Source organism: Mastigoproctus giganteus, chromosome 5, assembly GCF_048544385.1.
Source record: "Mastigoproctus giganteus isolate SK-2022 chromosome 5, ASM4854438v1, whole genome shotgun sequence".
NCBI lineage: Eukaryota > Metazoa > Arthropoda > Arachnida > Uropygi > Thelyphonidae > Mastigoproctus > Mastigoproctus giganteus.
This window is the reverse complement of record NC_143579.1, coordinates 239476853-239496943: the sequence shown is the minus strand read 5'-3', so window position 1 is coordinate 239496943 and position 20091 is coordinate 239476853. Positions and strand designations below refer to the sequence as shown.

The 20091-nt window shown below is 36.6% G+C and overlaps 1 protein-coding gene across 1 annotated transcript in view; it reads right to left on the bottom strand.

Annotated features, from left to right (window-relative positions):
- Cmpk (cytidine/uridine monophosphate kinase Dak1) overlaps positions 1-20091 on the bottom strand; it is a 91104-nt gene that overhangs the window by 50934 nt on the left and 20079 nt on the right. The window contains exons 3-4 of the mRNA XM_090374862.1: positions 18513-18659; positions 12800-12937 (exon numbers count right to left, since the gene is read on the bottom strand). Coding sequence (XP_090230988.1) covers positions 12800-12937; positions 18513-18659 — 285 coding nt within the window. The remainder of the gene's footprint in view (positions 1-12799; positions 12938-18512; positions 18660-20091) is intronic.

Here is a 20091-nt window from a genome sequence, read left to right as displayed (position 1 = left end):
CCGTGCTTGGGTTGGAGGTCGAGAAGACGAAAGAAGATATTTGTTGATATTGGACTTGAACTTCTGTAGATTGTAATTTTCAGGAAATACGTATGAAGGAAGGTTGTTCCAGAAAACGGCAGTTGAATGAATAAATGAGGAAGATGAAAAGTTGGTTCTGTGGGTTTGAAGTTGGACAGTAAATGGATGTTGGCTGGTGGCAGCACGTGTTCGGACTGTTTTGAAAGAGAGAGCGGGAATTATAGAAGCCAATTCAGAAGAACAGTGCCCATGGAAGTATCTGTAGAAGAGGCATGCAGCAGAAACAGTGCGTCTATGAGACAGCGAGTGGAGAGACTCTGTTAGAGATGAATCATTAATTAACCTAACTGCCCTCTTCTGAATGGAATCAAGAAGCCTGAGAGAGGTTTTGGGGGCACCACCCCAGATGTGGGAACAATATTCCATGGCAGGGCGGATTTGCGATTTATACAGAGTGAGCAGCTGTTTGGGAGAAAACCAAGTTTTTTAGATGCAGAGGAAGCAATATTTGTAATGTGCTTGTGCCAAGAGAGATTAGAAGTCAGGGTAATCCCCAAAAGAGATATATCATTTTGCCTAGAAATCGGAGTGTCACTAAAGATAAGCATAGGAGCAGAAGAATCCTATTTTGCGAGATATAAGACAAGATTGAGTTTTAGAAGGGTTGAAATAAACTAAGTTGTCTTTGCCCCACTGGAGAATTACCTGAAGATTGGCATTTAAGGAATTGGCAGCAGATTTTCGAGAACTTGAAGCTGATTGAGCTGGACAAGGTTTCTCAAAATGGAAAGTTGAATGCAATGTGCTATCATCGGCAAAACTATGGATAGGATTTCCAGTCAATGGAAGAAGGTCATTGATATACAAGAGGAAAAGAGTAGGGGAAAGAACTGAACCTTGGGGGACACCGGCATTAGTGGAGAAGTTAGAAGACAGAGAGCCATCTACCATCACCCTCAGTGAGCGATCAGAGAGAAAACTGGATAACCAATTACTAAAAACAGTTGGCAAACCATAAGATGGAAACTTGTTTAGAAGACCTTTATGCCAAACACGATCAAAGGCCTTTGAGATGTCAAGAGCAACTACTTGTGTTTCACCGAACCTTTCCATTGAATTAGTCCATAAATGGGTAACATAAGCCAGAATATCACCAGTGGATCGACACTGACAGAATCCATACTGGCAATCGTTGATCAGACGGAAGGTTTCTAGGTAGTTTAAGAGTTGGCGGTTAATTGATTTCTCCATTACTTTAGAAAGAGTAGAAGTAATTGCAATGGGACGATAATTGGATGGGAGGGATTTGTCACCCTTTTTAGGAACTGGCTGGATATGAGCAAATTTCCAAGCAGAAGGAAAAACACCTTTGGAATAAGAAAGTGAAAAAAGGCGGCAAAGAATAGGAGTAAGTTCAGGAGCACAGGTTTTGAGAACAAGTGGAGAAATACCATCAGGACCTGGAGCTTTCTTAGCATCAAGATTCATCAAAATCCTTCTGATATCCTTTTGAAGGAAGACCACAGGAGGCATTGAATGGAGCGTGTTAGGAATGGTGGGAGGTGTTTTACCAAGATCATTAATACATGAGCTCAAAGAAAAATGGGATGCTAGCAGGTCAGCTTTATCCTTGGCTGAAGTGACAACAGAACCATCTGGTTTGGACAGAGGTCGGAGCAGAGATGGGCAAAAGTTGCGGCCAATAGCTTTGGCAAGAGACCAGAATGCTCGGCTACCATTAGGGCAAGAAGCAAGTTTTCTACTCTTAGCCTGTTCAAACTCTAGTTTGGACTGATTAATAACTGCTTTACAATTGTTGCGAGCTTTGGTGTACGCAGAAAATGAAACTGAAGAATTAGAAACAAGCCAACTACGATATGCAACGTTCTTCTCTTGGACAGCCTTAGCACATTTATTGGAAAACCAAGGTTTAGATAAAGGACGAGATTTTAAAGTGGAGTGTGGGATAAAGGATTCCATTCCTGCAAGAATAATTTCACTGACACGATCTGAGCAAACGTTGACATCAGAAGTTTTGAAACAGTAATCAGACCAAGGAAAAGAAGAAAAGAAGTCTCGCAGGTCATCCCATTTTGCATTCTTGTAATGCCAAACAATACGAGGTTGGGAATAGCCATGAGATAAAGGTTCCATTGGAGAAGAGGCAATCACCAAGTTGTGATCTGAAGTGCCTAAAGGACCTCTCACTTCAACCTTGTACTTAGAAGGGTTGTTTGTGAGAAAAAGATCAAGCGTATTGGCTGTATGATTAGGATTGTCCTTTATTCTTGTAGGTAAATGAACAATCAGTGCTAGGTCATTAGTAATTGCAAAAGCCTCAGCATCTCGACCTGCTGGGTCGGTGTGACTAGAAAATGGAAGCCAGCTGGAGTTGTGAAAGTTAAAATCACCAAGGAAAATTACCTCACTGTTAGGAAAGTTAGACTGGAGAAAGTCAAGTTGCAAAGAGAGGAAGTCAAAGAGCTCCAAGTGATTAGTGGAGTTGGGAGAACGGTAGAGACAACAGATGAATTTTACACAATGAGGTAGAGAGATTTTAAGCCAGAGAAGATCAAAGAGAGGAGATTCCAAATTGCCAAGTCTCTGACAGGGAATATCAGAACGGACATATGCACAAGTACCACCTTTGAGGCGAAAGGAATCATACAGCAAATAATTTGGACATCTGAGATGAGCAGTAGTTGAATCAACTGATAACTGAGATTCAGTCAGTCTTGGTGTGGAGGCCTCATTTTAAGAAGGATGTAGAACTGCTGGAATGAATACAGAGATTGGCAATGAGGTTAGTGAATGGAACAAAGGGTTGCTCTTATGAAGAAAGGCTTAAGTTTTGCAAATTACAGTGTTTGGAGACTAGGCACCTGCGAGGTAATCTGGTTGAGGTGTATATAGGTTTGAATGGTTTGAGCATGCTCAATGCTGATGGGATTCTTCCTCTTGCTCAGAATCGCCTGAGAGGACAAATTCAAAATGAGGAAAGACAGTTGTAGGATAGATGTGCAGAAGTTTGCCTTTAGCCAGCAGGTGGTTGACTGCTGGAACAAACTTCCATCTGTCATTGTAGAAGTTGATAGCTTAAATAGATTCAAGGCAGAACTAGACAAACATCTGGAGCGAGTGGATGGGTGAAATGAAATTTTTTTTTTTTTTTTTTTTTTTGGCCGATGCTATATAAGCTTGCTTTCTTGCATCATGTGCCTTTACTAATGCTAATGCATAGAAATTTTTTGGGCACGCAGAATTTAGCCCTTCCCAAAAAAAATTTCAAACCTCGAACATCACTTCAGAAACCTTGAGTTGTGACGTGTGCACACCCTTCCCTCTTCCAGGCATGTAATGATGTTACACCATTTAGTAAATAGCTATATTCACGCAGCGATTTGTTTTTGAACCAGCCTATACTCTGATGTTCTTTACAGATTTCAGCTCACATTTAAATGACTTGAATGCCAAATTATAGGGCTCTGGCACGATCCCTGATGTTATGTTTGATAACATAAAGGCATTTGAAATTAAGCTGTGAGTTTTTAAAGGCGATGGTACAGTCACAATTTTAAATATTTTCCAAACCTAAAAAGATACATCACTGATCTTGAAACTGATGAAAAAAACAGACCATCAGAGCCTTCAAATGCTGTCTGAATGTCATTGAGTCAGCTATTGAACAGTTTTCTTCAAGATTTGTCAAGTTCTGAGAATCGGAAGAAACTGCAAAGTTCATTAAGTTTGCACACGGTATAAAACTACCTGAAATGAACCTGAAAATGTTTCAGTGGATTCACTTGGATGATTTTGAGATGTACAAGTGATTGATTTTCAGAGCAGCTCAATTAGGAGGCAAAAATTTATTGATCTCAGAGCTGATTTAGAAAATACTGAAAGGGAATGATTAGTGATGGGATTAGCATAGAAAACTGCAGAAAATGAGGTATTAAAAGTTTGTAATTCCATTCTTGAAACTTTTGTCTGTTTAAAAAATCTGTCAACAGCATTACTAACAATTTTCTCACAACTTATTCTTGTGAGTCGTTGTTCTCAGTGATAAACTTTGTTAAGTCTGGTCATAGGAGTAGTCTCACGGATGAAACTAGTGCTGCATGCAGAGTGCTAAAAGTTGAAGTACAGCAGACTCTCGATTTACCGGGATCAGATTAAGCAGATTAACTGGGACACTTCAAGACTCAAAATTAAAAAAAAAAAAAAAAAAAACCAGAAATCATAAAATTCAAGTAATAACTAGAATAGGTACAAACAGATATTTTGCAAGTCGTAAATAAGCAACAAGAAGCAGCAGTGTTATAAGTCGTCATTGGGAGATTAGTGTACCTATTATCTTGCAACCCCTGCTGTCTTAGCATTCCACCACTCAAAAAAGGAGAGACCAAATGTTTAGTTTGTTTTAGTGCGTGACGTCGACTGTTGTGTTCAATCAGCACACAACAAAAGGCAAATTTTTCTTTGTTATTTATGTCATGGATAGTGTATAGTGTGTTTAGGGTCTAACGGCACCAGGGGTTTCCCCCATCTCCACGTAATATACATTGTGGTGTTATACAGAACACTGTAGAGGCCAGAGGTTTAAAAGTGTGTGGATATTGTGGCGTGTAATGTTTTGTACCGTTGTTCATCTAGTCTTTTAGCCGTTGGGTCTCAAATGAGGCCCACCGTTGCCCACACTATACCCCGTGGAGGCAGACCAGGTACACCAGTATTTTAGAAATTTACCATTTACTCTGGCAGGTCCTGCCACCTAATTTCCTGAGATTTCAGTGGCTAGAACCTAAAAAAAAAAATATAAAATAAAAAAAATAATAATAATAAAAAAAAAATTAATAATAATAAAAAATAAATAAATAAAAAAAAATAGAAGAAAAAAAATGGAGGGGGGGGGAGAAACGCTAGAAATTGGGTCAGGCCGAGATATAAGTATGGATATCGGAATTTTTATTATTATTATTTTTTTTTTTTATTTGTTCAGAAATCGCTAAAATGATGGGAAAACAAAAGAGTTGTTCTTTCACAATTAAAAAAAAACTTGAAATTATTCAAAAGTTTGGAAACTGTGCATCTGTTAAATCTCTAATGAACCTTTATAATGTTGGTGACCAAACCATACGTGACACCGTAAAAAATAAAGGGAAGCATCGTATCAGACACGTGAGTAGTGTGTGGTAAGTTTTTTTTTGTTTTATTATCTATCGCCATACTTTTTACGTAGGTTGCTGAACCTTTTTTGATACATTAAGTCCCCGACTTACATAGCTTCAGACTTACGTTACGTTATTTGTATGACTGAAGATTTCAGTGAAAGGGACACACATTTCACAATAATACTGTAACTTAAAAACTAACAGAATTCCAGCTATTGGTATTATCACAAATGCAATAAAATCAAGTTTACTACCCGTTTATAATGAATTGCAGTAACAGAAAAGCCCAAATAACCCGGAAAGTGCAAATTGTTTTTATTGTTTTATGGTAATCTTCTTCTTCTTCAAGAGGAGTGTTTCCATTTACAGTGGGTTTCCTCAGCCTACAAGTTCTTTTTTGGTAGGAATTTTTTCCCACCATAAAGCGCAGTTTAAGGAGTCTTGGTCGGTTAAGCCTCGGGCTGTCATGCACTCATGTACTCCATCCGTCCATGTCCTCCTAGGTCTTCTTCTTCTTCTTCTTCTTCCAGGAGGTATCCATCCCAGGATAGCCTTTGGATGGTAGTGACCTCCAGAAATGTTAGTAAAATGTGAGCTCACGTGGGATGATAATAGTGAGTTTTCGCCTTAACCCTGTGAAGTTCTTTTCAGAAAATTTAATTTTGATTGTTATCATGGTGCCAACTAAGAGAATAAGTGACAGCGGTACTAGTAAATCTATCAAGAAAAGGAAAGCGATCGAGTTGGATCAAAAAATTAAAATAATAAGGATGTATGAAAATGGCCAAACATTAACAAGTATTGTGAGGAATTCAGATTTGTCAGTGGCAACGGTGAACACGATAATAAAGGAGAAAAACAGAATATGAGAAGCGGTGAAGGGATCGGTACCAATGAAGTCAACTATAACAACCACAGCTACGATACACATCAGTTTTTACAGTACTAACGTGTTTTTTTCTTTCTTTTATGTTTTCTTTTCTTATGTGTCACTCTGGCTACTTTACTGCTGTTCCCAGATAAAGTTTTTAATTGAACTAATTAAAAATACAACTATTTTTCTTCATTCTTCTGGGGATATTATGTGGTTTTGGTAATTTTAGCATATCAGGGATATAGTAGCAATATTTTATTAGTCATTCTCGAGTTACATAATAAGTCCTGGAAAGTATCTCTTATGTATGTCGGGGACTTGCTGTATTTTTGGATTAACCGGGAAATCGATTATCCGGGAATTTTATTTTACCATCTACCCTGGAAAATCGAGAGTCTACTGTATAATCTGCCATCAAAGGCACAGCAACAAAAGTCTCACTGATGTTTTATAGTTATAATGTAAGTGAAGTTTATTATTTTATATTAAATTATTTGTTCTGTAACATAAAAGTTACATTTTTATTATGAAGGATTTTATTTTAATACCTTTATGTATTTTATTTTATTTCATTTTTTTTTTTGGTTATGCTTTTGTCAAGCAAAACATGTATGAGAAAAATGGAATCCTGACAAAAGCACACATGAAAATTCTGCACAGAAAAAAACTCCACTGTCATAAACGCTCACAAGAAAAATACCCACTCGGAAAATTGCTCACACGGATAAATTCTCACATTATTTTTAGTTTACAAAAAAACAAATTATTTCATATTTCAAAATGTTGAATTTATATATTTTATTTCTACTTCTATGCGATGTATTTTAATATAACTTTTGATTTTAATATAAAATAGAATATTTGGATGTAAATGTTAGTAAGGGAAATTACAGGAAAAAATGCTCTGGTTTTATTGCAACTAAAGCCTTTTATTTTATTTATAAAAATTATTTTTTCTCTGTCTTACAAAGTGAACAGTCAACACTCTTTGGTTTTTTTATTAACAAACAACTAATTCAAACATATTTCAGTGATTTATTTATTTGTCAAGGATTTGAATAGAATTTTCATTCTGAAGTATTTCAGTTTGTCTTCTACCTGCTCATATTGCTGCAAAAAGTGGCAACCAAGTGTAGTGCATCATATCTTCTCTTTTTTACCTCTAGACGGACCTGCCCATGCTAGCCAGTGTCAATCTGTGACAAGCCAGGTCTCTCTTCAGTCCATCAAACAAAAATCACATGCTGGGATGACTGCAGTGGAATAGGGAATTAAGTGCATTGTGAAATCCCTCACAGCAGTTTGTAGTTTTAGGCGACCGTTCAAGAGCTGCATCATGATGATTCCATATTCTTATTGGAAACTGGGGATCTCTAACCCAGTTTCCAATTCTTTTGTTAATTCATTGAGAGCTATTCATTGTTTTGAGCTACAGTTTTGTTTTCACTGAAAATGGGTGGCTAATTTTGTACACTCTAACTGGCTAAATAGCTTTTCGTGTTCAGATGTTGAAATATTGATAAAAGAGTGTCTTTAATTTTTTTTTTTGTTTTATATCCTCTTTTCATTGCTGATATATTATCTGCTCTCGCTGACAATTGCGTATTACTGATTCGTTTTAATGTAAATTAATTTACCAGTAAACATATTTTAAATATATTCCATCTTTTCGTTTTCGCAGAAAAAATAAATTATACAAATTTTGGACAAAATTGAAATAATGTAATACAGCGGAGCAAGATTCTGCTGTATAGTTGCCTACTAAATTTGGTGAATGATTAGTACACAGTATATAAAATGCTGTGGGGCTGTGCTGCCTTATTCTAGCTTGTAAACCTGAATATTTCCCAGCTATATTAGAAGCATTATCATAACTTTGCCCTCTGCATTTTTCAGTATCTATGGATAACTCAGATAACATGTCAAAATGATTTTTTCAAGATATTCTGTGGGAAGAAAACCTAAGAATCTCTCTTTAATTTTACCATCTTTTGAAGCATATCTGATTTTGAAGCACTAACTGATCGATGTGACTTATGTTGGGCATAACTTCGATAATCACTGAAAAGTGATTATCGAAGCTATGCCTATGTAGCTTGTTTTACTTCAGATATTAAAGTTTCTTCTGTCTTATTTGCCATTAAATTTATAAAGTCACCACAGGTTTTGCGTGAAAGGAAATTTGTTTTACCAGGTCTGCAATTTGCAGACATTTCTATATGATTTTTTAAAAATATGTCAAATTGACTAAGATGATCCAAACAACTTAAATTTCCTTTACGTTTGGAATATATATTGTCATTGCTACCTCTAAATGCTTCACCAAGGTTAATAATTGAATTGTAGCAATACTTTTCAAAACATCATGCTAATAATTTTCTTGGCACTGTTTTATTAACTCCATATCAATACGTTCTATTCTTTGACACTCATGTTCAGTCAAAGCAATTTGCCAATGAAACAATACATGGACTTACTTGTGAGGTTTCTTTTTGTTCATTGTTGTTTTCAGATCCAGAGGATAGTAAAAAAAAAAATTGATGGCATTTCTTTCGGGTATTTGTTGTTGTTCATTTCACTTCTTTCATTTTGCTGCTCCTGATTCGAATCTTCTTTTCATATTGGGTGGTCAAGGGGGAATGAATTAACATTAAAATAAAGGAGTTATTTTTTTTTTCATTATATTTTTATAACAGGTGTATTATAAAGACATTAAAAAATGGCATACCATTTTTTGGAAAGTCTGATTTGATTTTTTGTGGTGCAAAAACCTTTTTTGGAAAGTAAGTTATAATTAATTAATATTACATCTAGCAGCATATTCAATACAGTTAATTTAAAAGCTGGTAAAGGAACAATTTTAATGAAAGGAAATTGCTTTTTTCAACATTAATATATCATTGTTTTAATTACTGCTTCATTTAATTCATTGTTTGACAATTTTAGATTTTTAATTCAAAAAAAGATTATAGTAAAATAGCTTAAGAGCAATTAAAATGATAATGATATTGATTCAATATAAAAAATTGACACTTGAATCAACTCATATTTTAGAAACCAAATCATCCTAGAAACCAAAAGGCTTTCAATAAAGGAAATGTACACAACATTCACAATAAATAATGAAACATTACATAGATATGATATTTAAATTTGCTGTTACAACAGAATCAAAATTTATTAAACTACAACATTATTTTCAAAGATATAGATATGTGCCTATATTTAATTCAATGTGTGCACTCCTACATATCACACTTTAACTTTGCACATCAACAATTAAACTAAATGTTACAGTTTTTGGGTCTCCGCTTATACAGATTCTCAAATCCATGGGTGGTTCAATTAAAATAGCTTCTGTACAACAAATAAATTTCCACATAATGAAAGGCTTTTGAGAGACTTGTAATTTGTTCGCACCTCTGGCCTTTAGCAAATAGAGCTGCTGCAGTAGAAAGCATGAATTAAGAGCTAAAGAGATTAACATTCCACAATTTAGTGGTGTCTGTAACACATTTACAACCGCCTCTCCCACATACTATTACTGTCGGCGCCTCCGTAGCCAGGTGGGAAGGAGCAGCGATGCGTAGCACACGCTTCTTGATTAGACCAGGGTTCGAGCCTATCACCACCAAATACGGAGGATGCGGAAAGGTCAAGGGAATGACCACCACATATTCCTGGAGCAATATGGCCTTAGTTGCTAATGCTCCTAAAAACCAAATAGCAAACAAACAACAACCCACATACTGTACGGAGCACTGGTCAACTGCTTCCTTGTATCCATAGCCAGTGGAAAAGATTAAAGCATATTCCTGACGCAGACAATATGCTGTAGTCAACCTGTTTTTTTATGTAAGTACCCTATTAGAGAATTAGGAGAGAGTGATTTTCCTTTATCCTGGAAATTCATCTGTTGTTTCACAGAAATGAGTCATCCACACTTTCAGTAAATTTCACCTGTCTGTTTACATGGTAGGTACAAGTGGGCCCTAGTTTGGATCAGCATGTTAAAAAAAAAAAAAAACGCTTCAAAAAATTGAGATTACATAGGCTCCCCTCTAAGGTGAGGCTCAAGGCTAGCATCTCATGTCTGTTCATAAGTATGACTCTGCAACATTTAAAGGCGTCCCAAATCTCTGGGGAATGTGACATATCTGAGGGAACAGTTATAACCATCCTCCATGAATATTTGGGGATGACTAGGTCAGTGCAAGGTGGGTCCCCAAGATTTCTGATCTCTGTGCAGAAGCAATTCAGAGTACAGTACTGTGAGGAGAATTTAAAGCTTTATGGAAGAGATCCTGAAACTTTCATTTCCAGAATTGTTATGGGTGATGAAACATGGGTTCATCATGGGATTCTGAGACCAAGCAAGATTCAATGCAATGGAAGCACAAGGGTTCTCCCCACACCCAAAAAATTTTGGGTGGGGGAGAACCTTCAGCCAGCAAGCTTATGGGGTGCATACGACTTCCTAGTGACTGTGCTTGTGTTCCAAGTAGTTAATGTACAAAATTTCCTCAGAATCCTAACTTAAGGGATGTCATAAAGGAAAAACACCTTGGAAAACTTTCCAGAGGTGTGCTGCTGCTTTGAGAGGCTGTGACTTTACAGAACTTACTCATCCACTTTACAGTCTGGATCTGACCCCCAATAACAATTTCATGTTTCGACGCCTCAAGAAAACGTACGTAGATGTTGCTTTGCTGATGATTATAAACTAAAGTCTGCTGTTTATGCATTCTTTGATGAGCAGGACAAAGAATTTTATTTGTCTGGCATTTCCTCATTGCCAGACAAATAAAATTCTTTAAAAATAAAAATAGATTTTTGCCTCTATCTCATTTTCTTCACAGGTAGGTAGATAATTTACTGAATGCTCCTTGTAAGTGCAAGTTAGATATTTCACAAATTTCAGTAAAACTTGTGGAGAATATATAGGTCATGGAGTTTTATATTGGTTTTCTCCTCATTAGATCTATAATACCTCCCTACCCCCACTTTTTGTTTTCCCAGTGCACATGCCACACCAAATTGAATCAACATTGCACTGGCCATCCATGGCCAGTGCAAAAACTGGATGTACTACCTTATGTTTTATTTTCTTCTAAGAACTTGTCCATTCTTTCTGTACACATTGTACTCCCCATATTCAACTGAATCTCTTATATCTTGAGTGACACCATGTCTCTGATATCCCCAGAATGCCTGAATTTGATGATTTCATCAGAACTTCCAATTCATCACATTTATTTACTATGCAGATCACATGTATTTGCTTGTTCTACAATGACCCCCCCCCCACGACCAGAGTCTCAAAATCCCCAACACATTGCTTTCCAGAAGCCTGGATAAGTTCTTGCATTGCTTCAGTAGTGCAAGGATCATTTTTGCCTCTGCCTGTAGCTATCGTTAGTCTGTGTATCCCACCCCCCACAGCTAGCAGTTTTTTGACCTGCCTAATATCAGAATATTCTTGCACCTTTTCTATTTAAGTGTATCCATTTATGTAAAAACACTTTCCTGTTAACAAGCACAGACCATGCTGAGAAAAATTCTACCCCACAAGCTTTGTACAGTCTCTCCAGGGCTGAACCAATTGACAAGGCTTTCTCATCTTACAGTCCCTCTTATGTCTTGGCAGGATTACAGACACTTTCAATTTCAATCCCAACTTGTAACTTTTTCTTTGTACTTGTTAATTAAATCCTCAGATTTCCTACTCTTAATATCATTAATACTAAATATGTGCAATGATATTACTTTTTTCGCCCTTAAAAGATGATAGTTGTTCTACAATATCATCTAATTTAACCCCCTGGCAAACGTATGCTTGTTTCTTTTCTGCTTATATTTTTGGCACAACATATTTCCCACTTCCCTTACAGTCGCATCACCAACTAGAACTACTTCCTGTGGGACCAAGGTTCTTTGCTACAGAGGATGTCTTTATGTTGTATGATGCTGGAGAATGGGCTCAAGCATTTGGGTGGGTGGTTGAGTGCTTCATAGTCCCTCTTTTTTAATCTTTCAAGGGCACTGACCCTATTCTTTGGGCCCTCATAATCTCATCAGAAAACAGTTTGCATTTAACTTTCTCATGTTCCTTGTAATGAATATGGCTGTACCATGTTCTGCTAGAGGTAGTTTCACAAAAAGAACACAAGTAATGCACATACCATAATTCTGATTCGTAGTAAAGCTGCTTTCAGAAGCTCTTCCCGAATTGATAATAAATATATAAGAGCAGCAAAGAAAAGTAGCAGGAATGCTATTTTGCTTTGTTGCTCTTACATATTTATTATCAATTCATTATCAAAATAGGATGACAGTATAGAAAAGGACCTCATTTGTAAATATATCACTGGGTATACCAAGGGATGAAACTTTGAACACATTGTGCAAATGGTATACAAATTTTTTCTGTGGCTAAGAAGAATAATTTTTTGTTTTTGGTCAGAGTGTGATTGATTTTTGGAACAAACCTCCAGACTGAAGTTTGTTCCAACAATCAGCAAACAATCATTGTACAGGTGACTAGTTTGAATAAATTTAAGGTAGAATTAGACAAAATATTAGAGGGGATAAAAAAATGAGGTTGGGTAGAGATTTTTAATTTTTATTTTATTTTTTTTTTGCATGATGATATATAAGCTTGTCTTCTTGCATCACTTGTTACTACTAATAACAACACATCTCATTATATGATTATAATAATGATATAACATACCTCCTGTGGACATTCAAAAAACAGGACAAACAGGACATTGGCTTTATCCATCATCTGCTTGTTCCATCCATCCAAGTTATTCTTATTGCGAGGAAATCCATCAACGAGGAAGTTTCTACTGCTGCTTTTCTGCATGGCCTAGGAAAATAACAAATGTCCTGATAAATCAATGAACTTAAGAATGGAGTAGGGGAGAAGCCCGGCTTAAAATCAGAAGCAGCTTCTGTTATTCAAGAACTGGATTATTTTCATTCAAAATCACATGCAATGTTGGCATGCTATTTCAATGCAGCGAGTGGCATTAGTTTTGACAAGTGTACGTTTAACAAAATTCTGGTTTCTGTATTCTTCCAATCCCCCCACTTCATCTGAAATCATATTTCCTGTGGCTGATAAAAAGAAGTATCACTGAAATAGTTAATTCAAAACAACAAAGGAGATAACAGCAAAAATGACATCTGACGTAATTAGCCAAAGTATCCTATAGGGTTGTTCTTGGAATATGTTTTACTGGCACAAGGGCTGTTATGGCCAAATTTGTGTGTGTCACCTCGTTTGTGGAGAGTATTTTGTCACAGACAGGAAAAATAAAATTAACGAAATTAAGGCATTCAAAAATGAAAAAGTAAATTAGTCCTTTTCAATTAAGCAAAGATTTCAGCCAGATATGCATAAAATTTCCAACAATGTAATTTAATTCTAGAGGTTCATCTACTCTTAGGCATATTTGAAAACATGCATACCCAGCAGACCAATAGGAAAGAGTTAAGAAAAAGATGTTACAGAATGTAGGGATAAATGATTTACAGAGTGAAAGGGAAATGTTGCCTTTAAGTAAACATAAATGTGTTAAGTTGGTATAGCCAATTCATGCTTTGGTGAGAATAACCTCTTCGTGTTAACCATGCAGTGTCTGGTGTGTAGTTATGATTGCAGAGTAGTGTGGAAGTAAATGAACAAGTTGCGGGAAACCATTAGTAATAGCAAATCCTCCATAACCCCAGGGGCTCACATCTGGTGTACCATTGACAGATGAGGCTTGGCACACCCAGGGTCCTGAGCTGGCTGGATATCATCATTCTCTCTCTCTCTCTCTCTCAAGGTACTCAAATTTTTTTTAGCTGGTGCAGCATAAGGCTCAGACTTCCTTGTACCATATGGCTGATGCCAATGATAATAATAATACTTCTAAGATCTAGGTGTGCTTTATCTTGGGCAACAACACAAAAACTGAAGTTATGAATATCAAAAATCTCCAAGCAAAATTACTTCAATGTTAGGAACATTAGAATGGAAAAAGCAGTTTCAAAGAAAAAAAGTTAAATTCTGAGTGATTTGTTCAGTTGCAAAAGTGACAGAGACAACAAATGAATTTGAGAGAATTAGGTAAAGAAATTTTTAAGCCAGAAGAGATCAATAAGAGATTTCAGATCAGAAATTTAATGAATATATCAGAACAGATACATGCAGAGGTTCCACCCTTTACAGCAGAAGGAATCATGTAATGAATAATTAGGACAAATGAATGGTGGTTGAGGAACCCAATAACTGGGATTGTCAAAGAGGAGAAAGGGGAGCTTCGCAAATTTTCTGATGGAAATCGACACTAATGAAGGAAAGAGGAAAAAAAAAAAAAAACCCCTCTTTTATTAGTGTTAAGTTGTGTATGTTATTTATTGAAATGTTATGTTTTGGGATTCTACAGAAACCCCAACTAGGGTCAGGTACAGATAACTTTAGTTAAGTTTCAACTTATGTATCGTCCCACCCATCCCCAATCAAGAATATTTCTGCTATGTGGCATCACTAACATGTTGAAATAGGAGTCACCTACTCAATCAAAAAATATACTTCAGCTGCTCTCTGCACTTGTTTCTTTTCTTTCAGATATATCCTACAGCGCTGTGTTGCCCCATGTCAGAGGCCCCCCTCCTCCTCCCCACCAGTTCACATCAATCTGCCTAAAGCAACCATGTGCACCATGTTATATCAGAATGCATATACTCTAAGGAACAAGCTTGACACCTTGTAGCAGACTTTGCTGCTGGGGCATAATGATCTGTTTGGCATCACTGAAACCTGGATTGATGATGATCACGACTTCCTAGCTGTGTCTGCTCCAGCCAGTTTTGGACTATTATTATTCACATCCTGTACTGGACATAGAGGTGGAGGTGGCATTGCAATATTTTAGTGGCCAGCATTCAAGCTATTGCATACTAAATCTATCAACTATTGTATACTATCAGCTATTGCATACTAAATCCAACAACTCACCCAGTTACAAAGCAATCTTCATCACACTGCAACCTCTCTCAACAACTCATCCTCAAAGGTTCCTACTGGATAATTAATCAGTTGTATCCCACCTGATCTGCATTAGGTCCACAGCTGCCTTACTTGAAAAAAGAATTTTCTTGTGCACTTTAGCTGTTAACCCAAATTAATTAATGAGGCACCAACAAGTGGGCATAACCACTTAGACCTTATCCCTGTTTCAATCCCATGCACCCTGGACTACATCATAGAAACATTGACTCAAATCACATACATGCCAATATAAGTGCTTGTATACTTACCAACTGCCAAGTCAGAAACCAAAAAGGCTAAAAAAAAAAAAAAAAAAATAAAAAAAAAAAGGTTGACATCATTGGAACCTACTTGCCTGATGTGGATAAATGCATTATAGTCGCATTTGTCCCTAAGAGGTGTTAGAGACATTTGACTAGAGACATTTTAAATATTTTCACAAACTGGATCAACATGGCTGCATTAGTTTCCAGCTGAAACACCAACTCCACTGAACGTGGAAGCAAACATTAAATGTTAAGTGATTGTGTCTATTCAAGAGCATGGGATCGATTCAACTGCCTGAAATTTCAGGCAATCAAAATATATGTTAATAGAAATCTGGTTAAAGTCAAAATCCCATATAAACAACGGAGTCTGGTCTTTCCTCAGCAACTTGACCCACAATTTTGGCCCAATTCATCACCAGGTTTCATGTAACCCCACTCCAAACACTAAAGCCTACCCAGCATGAAGTGTTAAATGCCATAATTATCCATAATTATGAAACATCAGGTGATGACTCCATTATCACCATTGACTGATGATGATGATAGTAATGGGGTTCCTCAATTCATGCATAAATGCCTCAGTATACATTATACCGCCACTTTCAATAATTTTTAATCAATTTCTCTCACATCAGATTTTTCCACAGCAGTGGAACAACTACCTTATCAGATCTATAGCCAAAGTGCAATTGCCATCATAAGTTAAGCATTACAGGCACATCTCCAACTCTTCTAGCCTGCCGAAGCTTCTGGAGAAAGCTCTATTCCATGTCCTCACTAAGCAGATACTGCCCAGTAACTATCACTTACTTGAACACAAGGCTGCCTTAGATGCTGTTCAACTAAACCAACTTCTCACACTACTAGAATGCCACTGTCTTCTCTTCTGTGAGACAGAGTAGTAAAGCTTCAAACAGGGCATTGCACCCTTGCAAGGTCTATCACTGCTAGAATTCCACAAGGAGGGATCCTCTCTGGCCTTCTGTTTCAGCTTATGTCCCCTGGTTCCAGCTGGTTGCACATAATCAATATTGCTAAGCTATGCTAATGATATAAAAATTCTTACTCCCATTAATCTATGTCAAGACCTATGACCTGACAAAAACTAACACTCAAACAATACACTCTCCACAGTTGCATCTTATTTCTATCAGTTTGAGCTAAAAATCAATCCTGACAAATATGAATTCATGATACGGTCACTGAAGCAAAAGCCATCATCACTCCAGCCATTTGTCAGAAGTACCCTCATTCCTACTGTATCCAGTCATAGAGACTAAGGTTGAGTTTGATTCCAAACTCCAATTCAATGCCCACTTAAGAGATGCTACTCACATGTGCTTTAAGACTCCAATGGATAGTTAAGCAACATCTACATATAACTGACGAAACAACAACTGTCAGGTACATCAGAACAGTTGTCTTTCCACCTTTATACAGCTGAAATTTAGGCTTCAGTAACACCAACAACAATTAAACTCTTTGCTGCAGAATTCTGGCTCCTGAAGGTTGTTCCAACAAGAAACACAACTGAGTTTGTTGTTTGTTTGTTATTTGGTTTTTAGGAGCATTAGCAACTAAGGCCATATTGTTCCAGGGATATGCGGTGGTCACTGGCTCGAACCCCGGTCTAATCAAGAAGCAGGAGAGTGCTCCTGCCCACCTGGCTACGGAGGAGCCATTCCAACTGAGAATCACACTAGAGCTAGCTAACAGTTGGGGATTCCATGTCCCCCCCACCTTAATTAACACCCAATGCCTCCTAGCAATAATCAAAGTGATAACAGGTATAATCTCAACACCTTTGTTCCAGGTGGCTGGAGGATCCCTTCTGCTGCCCTAGGGGTTCTAGAGCTCTGTCCATGTTCAATAAGACTCCATCTTTTAGACAGGTTTCTACCATATCAGATGCTCAAACAGACACTTCAGAATCTTGATACTGACCTGAACAAATCTGCTGCTCAGAGGTGCAGAAATGAAATTCTCAATAACACATCTCACCTCCGATAATTCAACTTCCTTCAAGTGTTTCTTCTGTCTGATTGGGAATGACCTCTTTATCTTAATGAGAAGCCAGCTCAATCAAAAAACCCATTTATGAGGGGTTTTCTCATTTGTTGTTAATTTTTTGTTCATGATTTTTATTTGTAAATACATAAAGCAGTACGCTACTTTTATTTGCTTTATTATGAAACCACTGGTGTCATAGGTTATGAACCATTGAATTTGTAACCATAAAGGGAAACATTGCAAAGTTAGACGTGGAAATTTGCATTTAGGCAGAAGTTGGCTGATTGTTGGAACAAACTCCCATCTGATGTTATAGAAGTGGAAATTTTAATAAATTCAGGGAAGAACTAGATAAACTGTTAGAGGGGATGAACAGCTTAAATGGGAAATGTTGGTTTCCCCCCCCCCCCCCCCATTTTCACTCCATGGCTGAGTTAGTCAGTCTCAGGCACAGATAGCAAGGTTTTTTTAATCCAGCAAAACAGGCAAATCGACCAGAGAACACAGGCAATTTACAGACACAAATACTGGTTTATGTATTAAATTACAGGTAACCCTACTATAATAAGTTGATAATTTGCTTTGCAAGGTTTGCCGAAATTCTCTAACCGTGTTATATAAGTACCATGTTGTGCGAGGATTTCCACAATTTATCAATTGTGTTAGAGCGAAACCGTGTTGTACAGGGGCTGCCTGTACTGATATTACAATGAAGATTCTCTCTTTCATTTATGTGGACATAAAATCTGTAAAATATTCACCCATTTCTTAGGAGTGCACATTCATCAAACTAAGTTGCCTTTTCTTTTCTTTTGTGTGTGTGTGTGTGTTGTTGTTGCTGCTGCTCCAAGGCTTATCATAGCATTTGTAATAATTGGTTTGATTATTGCTTTGGTTCACTGAAGGTGCATGAACCTTTTTACAACTAACTTTAGTTAAGTGTGAATCCACATGGGTAGCATCACTAGCATGCTGAAATAAAAAGCACTCTTCTATTCAATCAAGAAATCCTTCAATAAAGATTTCACAAGTGTGACTTACAACGTCCTTATTTATTACTTAAAAATAGATTTCTAAAAAATTCTTTTAAAAATATTGTCTTGACAACAAAGAATTTAAATTACAATTTCTAGCAGACTGCATGTAATCTCAACAGGTACAATGGTCCCATTCTTAATGTGGTTTTCAATCAATTCTCCATATTGAGATCCTGATGTATTTCTCTCTTCACGTAAGAGGTCCCCAGCTGACAAGTGAATGTAGCCAAATTCCTACAGAAAATGAAAGGAATAAAAATTAAAATAATTAACAATACTAACATAAGTAAAGCAGCTTAATAAACAACATAATTTATGAAGTGTGTGTGCATGCACACACACTTCATAAATTCCAGTTTTTAGAAAGAATATACAGGTATAGTAACCTGTATTTTAACAGGTACTCATACTAGCTTCTTCTATGAACCCCTTATTTCATGTTATAATTAGCCACTTGAAAGCTGTAACTGCAACAAATCAGAAGACATTAAAAGAAACTGCATGAAATTATTCAAATGTGAAACACAATTTAATAAATTTAAGCAGATAAATGAAATGCAACCTCCACTGATTTGCATTGCATGTGGATATAAATTTTATCATTCTGACAAGTTTTTAATGAAGATTTTCTTGTTCTATAAAATTATAGAACAAGAAAATGGTTACCACCCCACTTTCTTTCAATTACAACCACCTGAATTCCTAAAGAGTAGGGGTTTGCAAAATTTTGTGTACCTATGGAAAGCATATATGGTTCTGCATAATTTTCCATTTTCTGGGACATCACCTCATTTGTGTAAAGGATTTTGCCAAATTAAGTTGCCTTGATCACCTATACACTTCTGGCTAGATTTGGAGAATGAGATGAGAGTTGTCATCTATTCTGAGTTTTTCAATAATATCTTTAAATAGTGAAAAACTCAGAGTAGATGACAACTGTCATCTCATTCTCAAAATCCAGCCAGAACTCTGTAAGTGATCAAAGCAATTGGCAACTTAATTTGGCAAAATCCTTTACACAAACAAGTTGATGTCCCAGGAAATGGGAAAATTTGAAAACATTGGATGTAGACTGCCCTGCATTGTGCTATGCTCTATTTTATTTGTCACTTTACTCCATGTTAACTTGTATAATGAGGTCAGCATGATTAATACTAATTATTTTGGTATGCATCTCACAAAGAATATGCTGCAATCTGAGATACAATATTGGTATTAGTAGTGGAAAATGATGCAAGTAAAGTAAACTTATATAGCAGTAAAAAAAAAAAAAAAAGTACCTAACCCATCTAATTCTCCTTCAAATTTATTCTAACTGCAGACTTCCACAATGACAGATGGCAATTTGTTCCAACAATCAATTACTTTCAGGCTGAAAGCAAACATTTACAAATCTGTCCTGCACACATCCTTTTTCAATTTAGTTTACCCGATCCATTTAAAGCCTGAACACTTCAATCAGGTCATCCCCCTTACAAGCTTCTATTAGAATAAGCAGCGGCATGTAAAGCAAGGCAATGGAGATTTCCAGGACTATTGGGAGTCATAGTGGAACAAATAAATACATGGGCTGTGTTAGGGTAACTAAGAGTAGAAACAGGTGCATGTATACTTGCATGTACACCAATGCTAGGAGTACAGTTAATAAATTTGATGAGCTTGAAAT